Source organism: Schistocerca piceifrons, chromosome 4 (assembly GCF_021461385.2).
Source record: "Schistocerca piceifrons isolate TAMUIC-IGC-003096 chromosome 4, iqSchPice1.1, whole genome shotgun sequence".
Classification (NCBI taxonomy): Eukaryota; Metazoa; Arthropoda; class Insecta; order Orthoptera; family Acrididae; genus Schistocerca; species Schistocerca piceifrons.
Genome location: NC_060141.1, coordinates 390,198,508 through 390,212,410, shown reverse-complemented (window position 1 = coordinate 390,212,410; position 13,903 = coordinate 390,198,508). Strand labels below are relative to the sequence as shown.

The window sequence follows — 13,903 nt, the reverse complement described above, 5'->3', positions numbered from 1 at the left end:
GATTATTTCGCTTAATCACATGATAGAGGACTCTCCCAAGAATCATATTTCCGAGGGACGAGCATATACAATTGCGCCTTGGCGTCGTAAATAATTTAAGCTTCTGAGTCAATTCAGTAAAAATATACTGCCGTTTATGTCAGTTGTTATGACACAAACTCACTCATCAAAAACCCAAGAGGTAAGTAGCTATGCACATAGTTGTGTATGTCGGAAACCCTCATAGCGCGAATCCTACCCGCATTTGTCTTTTAAATCATGAAGCTGCGCCCTCTCACTGTTCCTGTCCTTGTTGTTTTTGAACCAATTGCCCTTAGAAAATGGCATATTATGTTTTATTTCACTCCACTTATTGTGAGACAAGAGAGAACGAGCTCTGTACTTAGGTACAATATACTTGGTTCGTGGTGGATTGGGTAAGACAGGACGTATCATGATCATGCAGTTCCCATTTAGAAGTAACTGTAGCTACTGGGCGAAACTATCTTTCGTCCTAACTTGTGTCATATACGATGATCAGTTACATGCTTCTGTGTAAAATCGCATAAGATGTTCAGAATTCGAGGGACTTCCGAAACAATACTCGTGTATAATATGTACGGAAATAACAATCTGGATTATCGGTGATATTAAGTGCTAGTTAGAAGGATTGTAGCGCATTTATGAAATTTATTATCACTACTACTTGATGGTACGTCGAAAAGACAGTGATTAAAATGAAGTTAAGATCAGGAGAAAAAAGTGAAAGGAAATGAACTGGTCTGTCAGCGCTCACGTGGCATTATGTGGCTGACTAGAAGTTCAAACGACACGAAGCACGGAACTGGGCTTCATGAGAATACCGAGAAAAGTTTAAAGATTAAAGAGGCAAAACAATAATCAAGAAAGCACTGAAATTTGGAAATATCTAATAGAACAAACCATGTAATCGTGGTGCTAAAGGAGCAAGACTACGCAAGATCAACGAAGCTATAATCACTAGGGAAAGGTTATTATTTAACAACAGATGAAAGAAGAGGAACTAAAGAAATATGTTTCTGGAAACGAACATTTGCATAGTACCATGCATAATTGATCGCCTTTAATAAAATAAAAAAGACACGCGCGCGAAAGGACGAGGTTTGAACAGGCAGAGAAATACTGTGTAGATTTGGAAGCGTCTTTGCAAAGTGTAGATATAAAGTGCTCTTCAAGATTTTATTGGACAATGTAGAAAGTCAGTGTGATCAAACAGTTGGTGAATATCAAGGAGGATTTCGATGTGGAAGGTTCTGTACTGAGCAGATCTTCAATCTGAAAACCATTCTCCAACTAAAACAAAAAAGGAGTACGAGCATCACCGTGGTTTTCGCCGACTTTACGAAAGCTTATGATTCCATCGACCGCCAAACACTCTTCTTAGTATTGCGTATTGCAAGAACGAGGTGTGGATTACAACACACACACACACACACACACACACTCACTCATCAAACAGACTATCACGGATACAGCCTCTAAGGTGAAGTTCAGGGGAGAACTACCTCAGAGTTTCAACATCAGAAAGGGAGTACGACAAGGTGATGGTGTATCACCCATTCTGTTTAATCTGGTGTTTGATAAAGTCATCAAAACCTGGGAATATTCGCTGAGGACCAGAAGAATCGAGATAAGATGCCCTGCTTTCGCAGATGACATTGTAATCTTAACCAACAACTCGAAGGATGCTGCCATTGCTGTCCAAGCCCTGCATGAGAGAGTGGTGAAGTCAGGGTTACAAATATCGTATGACAAGACCAAATACTTTGAGAACCGGCACTCCAGTAACACCCCATTAACGACTATACATGGAACGATTGGGAGGGTCGATCGCTTTCGTTATCTTGGTGAATGGGTCCACCCCAATGGTGGAGACGACACCTTCATCTTAGAAAGGGGTAACAAACTCAACGCAGCGTACCATCTGTCCCACAATCAGTACAACAAGAAGTGTATTTTGAACAATGCTAAGGTCTGTCATTACAGAACTGCTGTCAGACCACAGTTTGTGCATGCCGCAGAGACCCTCTCGATGAACAGAAAAGGTGCGATGGATGACCTGGAGAAAGCCGAAAGACGTATTGTCAGAAAAATTCATGGCCCGAGATTGCTCCCAGATGTAACATACCGACTGAAGTCTAATTCTGAACTCTATCAACAGTTAGAGAACACCAGTATGCGACGTAGGAGGCTCAAGTTCTATGGGCACCTACAACGAATGAACAACAATAGGCTTACCAAGAAGATCTTCTCAGTGGTTCAAAGTTACAAGACTGGAAGCCTGTGGCTTAATGAAGTGCTAAAGGGCTTGTATTCGGCTGGGATCTCTGATCTTGAGGTAGAAGATAGTTGCAAATCTTGTGCTATGGTAGAGTCTTGGACACCACCTCCTAGAGTCCCTAAACGTCGGAAGCCCCTTTCACAGCAGGGCTCAAGACATAGTGGGAACGGAAGAGATCATCGAAGAAGAACTAGTCATAAGCAATCCTTTGTGGGCTTAAATCAATATATATAACAAGCATATATTTGATAAATTTTATGTTTAAACGACGTAGGTATTCGAACTGAACGAAAATTAAAAGCGAGAAACATTAATGACTGAAACCTGACACGAACCAGCGATCCAGTCTTGAACGCTACCGATAACGCAACGCACCCATCGAAAATTGTCCTCCCTTCAGTTAATTTAAGTCGCGCGGAGAAATAGAAAGTTGATTTTCTTGAGAATTTTTGAGAGTTACATGAAACTGCTTTGAGTGATCGATAAGAGTTGTGAAAATGAACAGCCGCTTTGGCAGAGATATATTAAGGACTAGTTAGTACGTCGTATGTGATGGAAGTGGAACGAATGGCAGGTAGCGAGTGGAGGCAGCTGGTGCAACAGGTGGCAGACGCGGCGGTAGCCGTAGATTTCGTGGCCGGCTGGCTGGACACACGAGTGGACGTCGGCAATCCGACACCCGCCCCCCCCTGCCTGCCTGCCTCTCGCTCGCACAGCTTCTGTCGCCGCACGCATGCCGGGCTGGCCGTTGGGTTGGCCGCTCCGCTGCTCGCGCTGCGTCACGCACTCTGCGCCCGCCTTGTAACGTTCAACTAGTGCCCCTTAGCAGCTGCATACCGCTATCGTATTCACTTCTCTCCAGCAGCTAAACGTTACGTCTACAGATTGCTGCTCACATGAAACTAACGATTTGGAACCAAAGGCGCCTCTAGTCACCACTTACAGCTGGAATCTGTGTCTTCACTTATTATCATCATTATTATCATTATTATTGTTATTATTGTTGTTGTTGTTGTTGTTGTTGTTGTTGTTGTTGTTGGTGGTGGTGGTGGTGGTGGTGGTTGTGGTGTTTGCTATTATTACTGTGTGCTGGTTTGGTCTTTAGCAGCCGTGCTATGCGCGCGCGCACGCACCCACCCACACGGTCCCACATACAGTGCAGTTAGCCACTAATTGTTATGACTTAATTCGCAGTTTCTGTGGTGATTCAAAAAAATACTAAAATTTCGTTTATAGTTAGAATTTACCTTCCTAACAAAACAGCCGAATATTACTATATCCCGAAAAAAATTAAAACTGCTTTTTATAGTGGTGAACAATATCGTAGTAGAGTAGGTCAAACGTTTTAATTATGGGTGATTTTATATCAATACCAGTGTAATCACGACTTGGACCAGAAACTGAAAAATTTGAAAAGAATTATGGAGCATAAAACATACTTTAGAACGAGACATACAAAATAACTCTAGTTAAAATATTTTTTGGCTGCATACACTACATAGACTACCAAAGTGGGTCGTGAGTCATTTACAAACGACAATAAAGTAAGCTCCAGGCTGCTGAAATGGGATCTTCGTCCTGTGAAAGACTGTACCAGAGAAGACAGATTAAAAAAAAACGAGATTGGAGAGGAATTACACGTATTTAACGTAAGAAACAAAACTGAATGCAGCAGAAGAAAATGGAGTGGACATTTCGAAAGAATGAAGATCAGCAGACTACCTTACAGAGTCTAATTCAGTTGACCGGAGAAATCTGAGAAGGCCAAGGAAGAGATGGGCATCGTAACAGACAACGACCTGATACTTAAAGTGCAGATGCAGAAGAAGTCAATTTTATAACTTCCTATATAAATGAGAAATTCAGTTTAATGATCTAAAGCAGTTCAACCAATAACTGGGTTTGACTGACCACAGGGCTAAAAAGGACGGACCAGCTACCATGCAACACACTAAATCCTCCTGTGTAAAAGCTTTGACTGCAGTACCGACACTACATAAGATTTTATAACTTTTACCGCACTCCTCTCTTCACCTAAAACAGAGGCCATACCGCAACTTCGATTTGCTTGTTCCATCTTGTCAGAATATAAAATGAGGCACACCAGAGGCATGCCAGACTGGGGGGGGGGGGGGGGGGCGGCGGCGGCTTCTGCTGGAGTATGAAGCAGTGAGTTAATGTGTCGCACTTGGGGCCACAGCCGGGCTGTTGGCTTCACTGAGTGCAGCTTTTCGTCCGTTAGTCAGCCACATCGCCTCTCAGCTACATGGTAGTCAGAGTTAACAGCGAAATGACAGCCTATAGGGAAGTGGCACATTGCACCATGTGTTCATTGCAGGCCTACTTAAAACAACCCTTGATGAAAGTTGCAGCTGTGGCCGAAAGGAAATGATGAGAAATGTTAGTAGCTGATCATCATTCACAACATACGACAGTGATATAAAAGAAATGATTACACGCCATATGTATGTGGATCGCAAATGGAGAAAATAATGTGGAAAAATAGTGCATCGTTCATACTTTCATGTACAATACAATCCACTTTTATTGCTGATTTTACGCGTAATAAAATGTTTTACAATGTTAATAGCCTCGTTATTTGCCGGAAGTTATTCGTCAAGACTAAGTGACGTTATTTGAGAAGAACTTGTCACTGTCACTGAGTTTCTGTTCAGAAAACACACACACACACACACACACACACACACACACACAGACAGACAGACAGAGAGAGAGAGAGAGAGAGAGAGTGGGGACAAAACTAAATCATTGAGGAGCAAAACCCCAAAAGCGTATAAATTCTTCCTCGATTAGGCCTTAGGATATGTCATCCTTGTAACGGTTTGGTCTGACAAGTACATGTTTCCTAGAACCATTCATATTATCAACTCTCTCTCTCTCTCTCTCTCTCGCTCTCTCTCTCGCTCTCTCTCTCTCTCGGTACACAGTTATGGGGTGGTCTCAGATTCGGCAAAGGGGGCGGGGTCCAAGCCCACCCCCCAGCACTCGAGGGTAAGTCATATGTGCGAGCCTCATTCCCCGTGAGTCAGTCGGGGTGTATTCTGCGTGTGTGTTTCAAAAAACTGCGACAGATTACTGCTTCGCTGAAACATAGCTTGTTATTAGTCTCCAGTGACTTAATTACTGACGAGACGTTAAATCACAATATATTTCATTCTGCCTTTCTCGTTTTGGATCCCGGAGTTCGTTAAGTAACACGCACATCGGCAGTGTCGCAGAGTGTTTTAATTGCCTGTCCGGTACATCAACACATCCGTGTACACATGATTCTTAAGATGTGATGTTCGAATGGTGTTCCAGTTACCCAACCACCTTGTTTGAGTATTGCTCGAAACATTTTCGTATAACTTCATCAGGCAGTACCAGCGGAACATAAAGCTATTAATTCTTATTAATTAGTTTTTTTATTCCTGTATTCTATTAAAATAGTAAATTTTTTTACTTTGCTGCTGTGCTTCATTGACAATATAACACTTCGTGCGTAGCAAAAATTATAATGTAGATAGTAATTGATGATGATGATAGTAATGCTGAAATATTGTTATTTTTCTTTGTATCCTTTGCAGTTGCGTCCTGACATGTGTAGACATGTAGATTATTCTGTTTCCAGCTAATATTTCTATTAAATTTTGACTATTGCCGTTTACCTAGTGTAAACATTTGTATTAGCTGTATGGTCTATGCGTGTAGCGGTATAGTGATGGTGGTGTTCACGTTGCAGAAACGCGAACCCGTGCCCCTGGTGGTGAAGCAGGAGCGCGTCGATGGCGGAGACTCCTGTGTACCCGGCTCCGGCCCCAATTCGTGCTCCATGCAGAAGGTGCCTTCGCTGTCTGACCTCAGCGACCCCGAGAGCTCGCTCGGTGAGTACTTTGCTACCTACTCTGCATGTCGTATATACTAATAAGGTGCTCTGCCAAGGGATGGAAGCGATCTCGTATGTGGAATCACAGTAGCCACGAGATAAAAAGCAGCACCGGTTGCTTCAGTTCCTCGTATGATTTGTGCTATTGTGTCATAAAATATGGGGACGCAATCCGACTTCACTTTCGGGGTGACACAGTAGGAGAGCGTCTCCCGTAAACGAGAGTGGCGACGAGTCCAAAATGGGGCGTTCTACTTACGGACTTCCCATCGCGGTCCGTTGCTGGTCACACGGATGTCATTCGACCGGCGCAAGACGATCGACATTAGTACCTCAGCGTTCCTTAAGTTGCCGTACATACTTCGGAAAACAATGGAAAGTGCGTCGTGCAAGATACTTAGAACGAGTATCAACCTCTGACTTTTGTGTTACAGTAGCCAACGAAGCGTGCGAAAAATTACTGTATGTGTATTTCCGCACGGCCCCTTACTCCTACCGACAGTTTGGTACACATAAAAATACTTAGGCACATTTTGAGAACCGGGTCACTCAATTCACAAAACTGAAAAATTGTCGCTGAAAGAGGTTCCGAAATTTTCCGTTTTCGAGTTCATATCAAAAGATATTGGTGTAATCATTAAGAGCTAATCTCGGTGGTCTTCATTGCACTGGAGCCGCAGCTGCGATGAATTATTTGTGATTTAGTGCCGCCAGCAGCAGTCTCTTTCCTTCATTGGTTGTTCGTATATACAGTTTTGGTTTTAGACAATTATCAAGTATGCATACAGCAAAAGCACCATAGATTCAATATATTAGTAAACACTTAAAAATTAAACATAAACAAGTCAGATATTAGGGTACGTTAGTGAAATATAACTTACTTTACAACAAATTCAGTGATGGCACATTATGCCATAAAAAACTCTCTGCTCATGTCTAAATAGCGTTGCCTGTGGTTACAGATGTCGTAACTGTTATAAAAATGGAATTACTAACTCAGTTGTCGCGGGAGAACATCATAGTTTTTAAAACTATATGCATTTCGTGTTCCATCGCACTAAACAAAGATGTCAAGGCCACACGCTGTTCAACGTGGATATGCGACTACTAACCACAGATCTCTTCCAAAGATCTTACGCTTAGGCGTACACAGAGCCGAAGTACTCAACGTACATAGATGGTGGACAAGGGTGTTATTCTGTCATGTACACACACAGGTTGTGAAATGGATAAAATTAAAATAAAAGCCGACGTGTAAAGTTTAGCTGTCGAATATCTAAAATGCTAAAAATTATGCTCGTGTTCCATGAGCTGGTGACGTTGTGAACAGTTATTGTGGGCTGTAGTTTGTAAATAGTGAACAAGCCAAAGATCTTCAGATAGTGACTAAAACTAGTTTTTTTTTTTTTTGACCTGCCTTTACATGTTTTTACTCTTAATTTTGGTACGAGAATCCCACCTCCAAATTTTGTTTCTGTGTTTTGGTGCACTGTGTATATTGATATGGTACTTACTTGAGATAAAAACTGGAAGAGCAGAATCTATATAGTGTGTGGCTTGGATACTCTGAGTGTAACGAGAGATCGTTGTCCGGTTTCTAAGCGAGATATTTCTCAATGTATTTGAAAGTTTGGTGTCTGCTCTTCCATACACGTCCGAAAGAACAGACATCACGCATTCATATAATTTGATTGGCCTAGCCGGGCAATGGATCGACATTCTTCAGTGAGAATGCACAAATACGTCCGACCTCCTGTGGGAATCTCAGAGAGCGAACATGGAGGAAGTGGACAGGGACTGCAGATAGGTGGCACTCGATGAGAATGTGAGTCGGCCGTGAGGCGTGCCGAGTTAGTCCGCGCCGATGCGATAACGCTGTGTCCCAGATGGCGCAGTGATTAACGCAACAGCCTCGTAAGCAGGAGATCCTGTTTTCGATTCACGGTACGGTACACATTTTCATTTGTTGCCGCTGATTCCGCCTAATGTCCCCGTGTAACTGACAGCAGTGATGCCCTCCCCTCCCTTTCCTTTTCTTTATTTTCTTCCCCTCTCCACCTTCGATTTACACTTTTCTCAACGTATTCGCGCCTTGCAGTAATACGTGCGCGTGGTTCCTTTGAAAGGGAATGATTGATTTCCTTTAATATCTTTTCTCAATCCGAGTTTGTCCCTCGTTTCTAAAGACTCTGCCGTTGATTGAACATAATCACCCTTCGTTTTTCCAGTACCACGAATGTTCGGTGCGAGCTGGGCAACTTCGATTTCCATATCCCGCCATTGGTCCATAAGACCAGATACTGTATGCAGAACCACACTGGGCTGTGGAGCAGTGGACGGTCGTCTTATGGTGATTACCTCATGGGATTCCGACTGAAGACTGTGATTCAACGGAGTCTACCGAGATCAATTGGAATTTCTGCTGCGATACATGCATCCCCGTTCTCTTTCTCGAGGATTGGGCTTCACTCTTTTTGCTCCAAGTGGAAAAGTAAAGGCAGATGGCTTACAGAAGTGGCTGTGCACGATAGCCGTGAGCGGTGCCTGTTCTAGTATGAACACTGCATGCGTCAGTTGGCCGTTGTGGCCGAGTGGTTCTAGGCGCTTCAGTCCGGAACCGCGCGACTGCTACGGTCGCAGGTTCAAATCCTGCCTCGGGCATGGATATGTGTGATGTCCTTAGGTTAGTTAGGTTTAAGTAGTTCTAAGTTCTAGGGGACTGATGATCTCAGATGTTAAATCCCATAGTGCTCAGAGCCATTTGAACCATTTTGCAACCGTCAACTGGGTAATACTGACTGTGTTCACACAGGTAGGTTAGCTTTCATGGTTTCTTCTATCGAGTGTACACTTTATCATGGGGAAAATTTTTGATACTAAAATTTCCTCGTTACGACATATATTATAATATGCGAATACGTAAGATACTGAGCATTAGTATTCATCTTCATTATCGTCATACGATTTTCAGTCGGAGGTGAAGATTAATTCTGAATTTCTATGAGATGGTTGACGTCGGATGTTTGCTAGATGGGAACAAGGATGCCCAAGACGAAAGTGGTGAATTATTCACTCTAAACTATGAGGCGATGCAGCTGCCGACGCACTATTAAGCATGTATTATTCCAAACGGATGCAGCTAAGACCGCGCGCTGCAAAGAGGGGCACTCGCGTATACCGATAGCTGTCAGGAACCGGTGCGCAGCTCAGTTCTTCAGCCAGCGAACCTTACACAATACTTGCGGCTGAGTACGATCCTGTAAACAGGACACGTTTAGACAAGATAGCAATCCGCACACATTTAAATACCCAATTTTTACACTTTTGTAACTACATCATCTCATCGTCGAAATTATTGCAACAAAGATCAAACACTGTTTAGAAATCTCACTTCTCTTCCAGTTTGCGGAATTACCGATTCACCTGTGATATATTTTCTCCGTCATAACAGTACTTGTTAAATGTAGCGTAATGCATTAAGAAGGGGAAATATTTGTAAAAGAACAGTATTTCGGCAGAAACGTCCTGAGGTAGAAAATTGGCGATTCGCAGTTATTTAAATGTAGATCTTTCTGGGTATGTTGTTGTTATACCTTAGATAATATTCCCACGCAATAGAAACGAATGTGAGAGAATATTAATAAAATTACGTTTATAAAACACTGTAAGCCCTGTAGCATAATAATTGTAGATCTTTCTTCAAAGAATAGGTTTTATACTAGTTTCTTACTGTGTACATGATCTTTTCAACGACTGTCGTTGTGTTATACGTGCCACGTGCCAGGTTGTCGCATTTTAACCGTCAGAATTGATAATGATATTTCCGAAAGTAGTTACGAAATTTTATTACTTAAAATGTTTATCAGACTACACGATACACTTCTCCCTACTTCTACTTACACATTATTAACAATTACGTAAGTAATAGACGTTATTGGCAGGAGAATCTTTCAGAAGTGCTATTAACCAATTACTATGTAGGTGGACTGTTACAGTTCGGAGAATAATTTTAAAAAATTGGTACGCTTATTGCTGAGATAACCGATGGCTATGACAGCTTGTTATGTGCCTGACCCTCCAAGCTGTTGGGGATTTTCCTCCACTGTTGTTCTCGCATAGTCACATTGTCGTGATGTAATAGAACATTTATAGCGAGCAGTGTGCACTAGTTACCTTACAGCTTTTCATGCACTTCTTCCAACAGCAATGTGTTCCTCGATTCGAATTGTAGAGGTTCAGATCCACATCAGACTATCACATTCGCATAGTCGTGAGTGATCCGTAATTAGTAAATTCAGGTGATGGCTAGAACGATACCGTCAACAAGGTCAGTACCTGTTGCCTTCTCTATTCTCGTTCTTGAAGAGGAAACAGATTTGTATACCAATATATGCCCTGAAATTTAAATATATAAAACTCGGACTTATTTGTATAAGATTTTCACACCAATTTCCCAGCATTCATTTATATCAAAAATTTAGTTTCGGAAAAATGAAAAAAGATGTGTTTATCGGTCAACAGGTCAGATAACTTTTGAACAACACTCAGCGTGATGAGCTCTAAAGGGAAAAAAGAAAACGCCATGGCATACCTTAAAAAAAGGGTGCAAGTGGCTTTCTGCAACACTTAAAAGCAGAAAATTCCAAAGAGCTTCACGGTTACATGATATGGTTCTACGAAGAGCCGCACTGTAATATACTATGAAAAATGCTTTTATGAAATTGGACTGAAATTCTGTCGCGCCATAATGTGTTTATGTAATTCGACTCTGACATATGATACGTTTAATGGCTGCAACACCGTGGATCTTTCGGAAGTCGCAAATGACATTGTTTCACTCATGAAACAAATATAGACTGCTGAATTGGGGGCTGCCATGTTAAGTGATCATTGCTGTATGGTAAGAGAACTGCTGGAAGACAGTAAGCCTACCAGAGGCAGGCCAAAAAACTGCCTTAAAATATTTTACTTCTTTTCAATTTTTGCGTCGTCTCTTGTAAAATACATACAATAAGTCATTGTCGAAAAGTGAGAGCCAATCAATAAATTTCAGCCTTTTCTTCGGATTTTGTGATCCAAGAAACTGTAAACAAATCATAGTCATTGTTGTGTATATTATTATGTATTAGTATAGAATCAAAACCTCAGAGAGAAAAAGTCTTAGTGCCACTGATCGAACCAAAAGTAGCTACAAAAGCAAATCAACGTCCAGTAAAGTCAAGAGACCTCATTGTTGCATAGTGATACAGCCAGAGGCCCTATATGCAGATGAATGGCTCTCTACGAATAGAAAAGATCAGCTCAAGAAATAAGGGAAAGCCAGATCTAAAGGAGAATGTCAGGTGCATTCAGAGAGAATACTCGTGAACTGTAGAGACACGTGGGAAAGATGATAGCGACCACTCCTAGGAGGTGGATTGCTTGTTTGAATTCTACATGGTTGAGCTACCGGATATTCCGCTACTTTCCCAGCAAGAAAACCAAGGAGGTAGGGTAGGTATCTAGCAACGCACTCCGTTTAAGAAGAAACCCCGTGAGCACCACGCTTTCCAAGAAACTAAAAACAGGAGAATCGTGGAATGAAGCGAGGAAGGAACAGGACAGGAAAAGGGCAGTAGGTTAAAGTTATATCCCATGCACGAGGAAGAGGAACAGTACAATTGACACAGCTTGGTCTGTAAATGACGTATACGATAAGGAGAACAGCTTTTCAGAATTTCTAGAGCAGTGATACACATTTTCAAGATGCTACGTATTAAATAAAGTTTACGTAGTTTCACGCATTGTACCTTGAGGTGCATCTGAGCGTACGAACGTCCTCTGGACAGATCGTAGACAGTGTCTGAAGAAAAGCAAGCATCCAGCAGGTGCTGAGGCGTCGCGCAAAAACAAAAATTTCGTTGGCATAGATATTTGCGTGTGGTTTTTTTTTTTGCGCTCACTGTGCGGCAGGTGGCGCCGCTTGGCTAGAGCAGGCGAGGCGAGGCCAGGCGTAGCTGGCTGGCATTGATTTAGCGTGTCGCGGCCGCCTGATGAGGATGCTGGCGATTATTCTATTAGGCGGGCGCGGGGCGGCCCCTACCACAGGGCTGCCACCTTACCTATTCCCTGCACAAAACGACGTCTCACAATTGTGGAACGCTACTGTCTAGCAGTAATCCGACCGGTACCTATAACTACAATTTCTACTCCTATGAATGTAACGGTGCAATAGCTCTGTAGTTTCGGCCATCAGCGTTGTGACTGGTTTGTTGCAATTCCCTATTCCTTTAGCTTGCCAGCCATCCTCTTCATTCGGTATAGCTGCTGCGTGGTACGCTGTCAGAGGTCTTTTATATACAGTGACGGAAAAAAAAATCGCAACACCAAGGAATTGTACGACATACTTGGAAGTGGGGAGGCGTGTTTCTACATTTGAGAGATGATGTCTATCCAGAATTCGCACTACTTGCGTAACAGTTGTGCTAGTAGTGCCACTTTGGGGATGCAGATCAAATTTGCTGTAAACACACGCTGTAACGGCCGTGAGCGTTAATTACCTTCGAGATTACACGTGGCGAGTTGATGTTAGTCAAGAATGCATTTAACGCGACAAAGACGCTGTTATGAGCAGCACGCTGAGTTTAAACGATGTCTTGTAAAAGGGCAACGAGAAACTGGATGTTCCTTCTTCGATATTGCAGAAAGAATCGGCAGGAATGTAGCCACTGTAAGTAATTGATGGCACGATGGTTACGAGAACGTACGGTCGCAAGAAGACCGGGTTCCGGACGGCCACGTGACAGTACCGAGAGAGAAGACACTCGTGTTATGCGTATGGCTCTGATCCATCGTATTGCATCTGCATCAGCAGTCTGAGCAGCAGTTGTCACCACAGTGACACAACGAACTGTTACTTCAAGGACAGCTCCGAACCAGGCGCCCTGTAGCATGCATTCCACTGACCCCAAACTACCCCATTTGCCAATTCACTGGTGTAAAGCCAGAGCTCATTGGAGCTGAGTGGTCAGCGCGACGGAATGCTATACCTAACGGCCCGGGTTCGATTCCTGGCTGGATCGGAGATTTTCTCCGCCCAGGGACTGGATGTTGTGTTGTCCTTATCGTTTCATCACCATCGACACGCAAGTCGCCAAAGTGGCGTCAACTTGAAAGACTTGCACCTGGCGAACGGTCTACCCGACGGGAGGCCATAGCCACACGGCATAAAGAATATTGGAGGACAAGATGGAAGTCTGTTGTGTTTTCTGATGAAAGCTGGTCTCCCTCGGTGGCAGTGATGGCCGTGTGTTGGTCAGGAGAGGAGGCCACCTGCAGTTATGGTGTGGGGAGCGATTTCGTATGACAGCAGAAGCACTGTCGTGGTTTTCCCGCGTATACCCTGACTGTAAATCTGTACATCAGTCTGTTGATTCGACCTGTTCAGCTGCCGTTCATGGACAGCATTCCACGGTGTGTTTTCCAACAGGAAATCGCTCGCCCACATACCGCTGTTGGAACCCAACACGCTCTACATAGTGTCGACACATTGCATGGCCTGCTCCATCTCCAGATCTGTTTCCAATCGAGCATCCATGGAACATTATCAGACGACAACTCCAGCATTATCCACAAACAGCATTAATCGTCCCGGTACTGACCGATTAAGTGTAAGAGGTATGGATCTCTATTCAACAGACTGACATCCGACCCCTTTACAACACAGTGCATACACGTTT

At 43.1% G+C, this 13,903-nt stretch overlaps 1 protein-coding gene across 2 annotated transcripts in view; it reads left to right on the top strand.

The window, feature by feature from the left end:
- LOC124796256 (ETS-like protein pointed) overlaps positions 1 to 13,903 on the top strand; it is an 820,436-nt gene that overhangs the window by 210,362 nt on the left and 596,171 nt on the right. For both annotated transcript variants that reach the window (XM_047260361.1, XM_047260360.1), the window contains exon 3: positions 6,042 to 6,183. In XM_047260361.1, the coding sequence (XP_047116317.1) occupies positions 6,042 to 6,183 (142 nt within the window). The remainder of the gene's footprint in view (positions 1 to 6,041; positions 6,184 to 13,903) is intronic.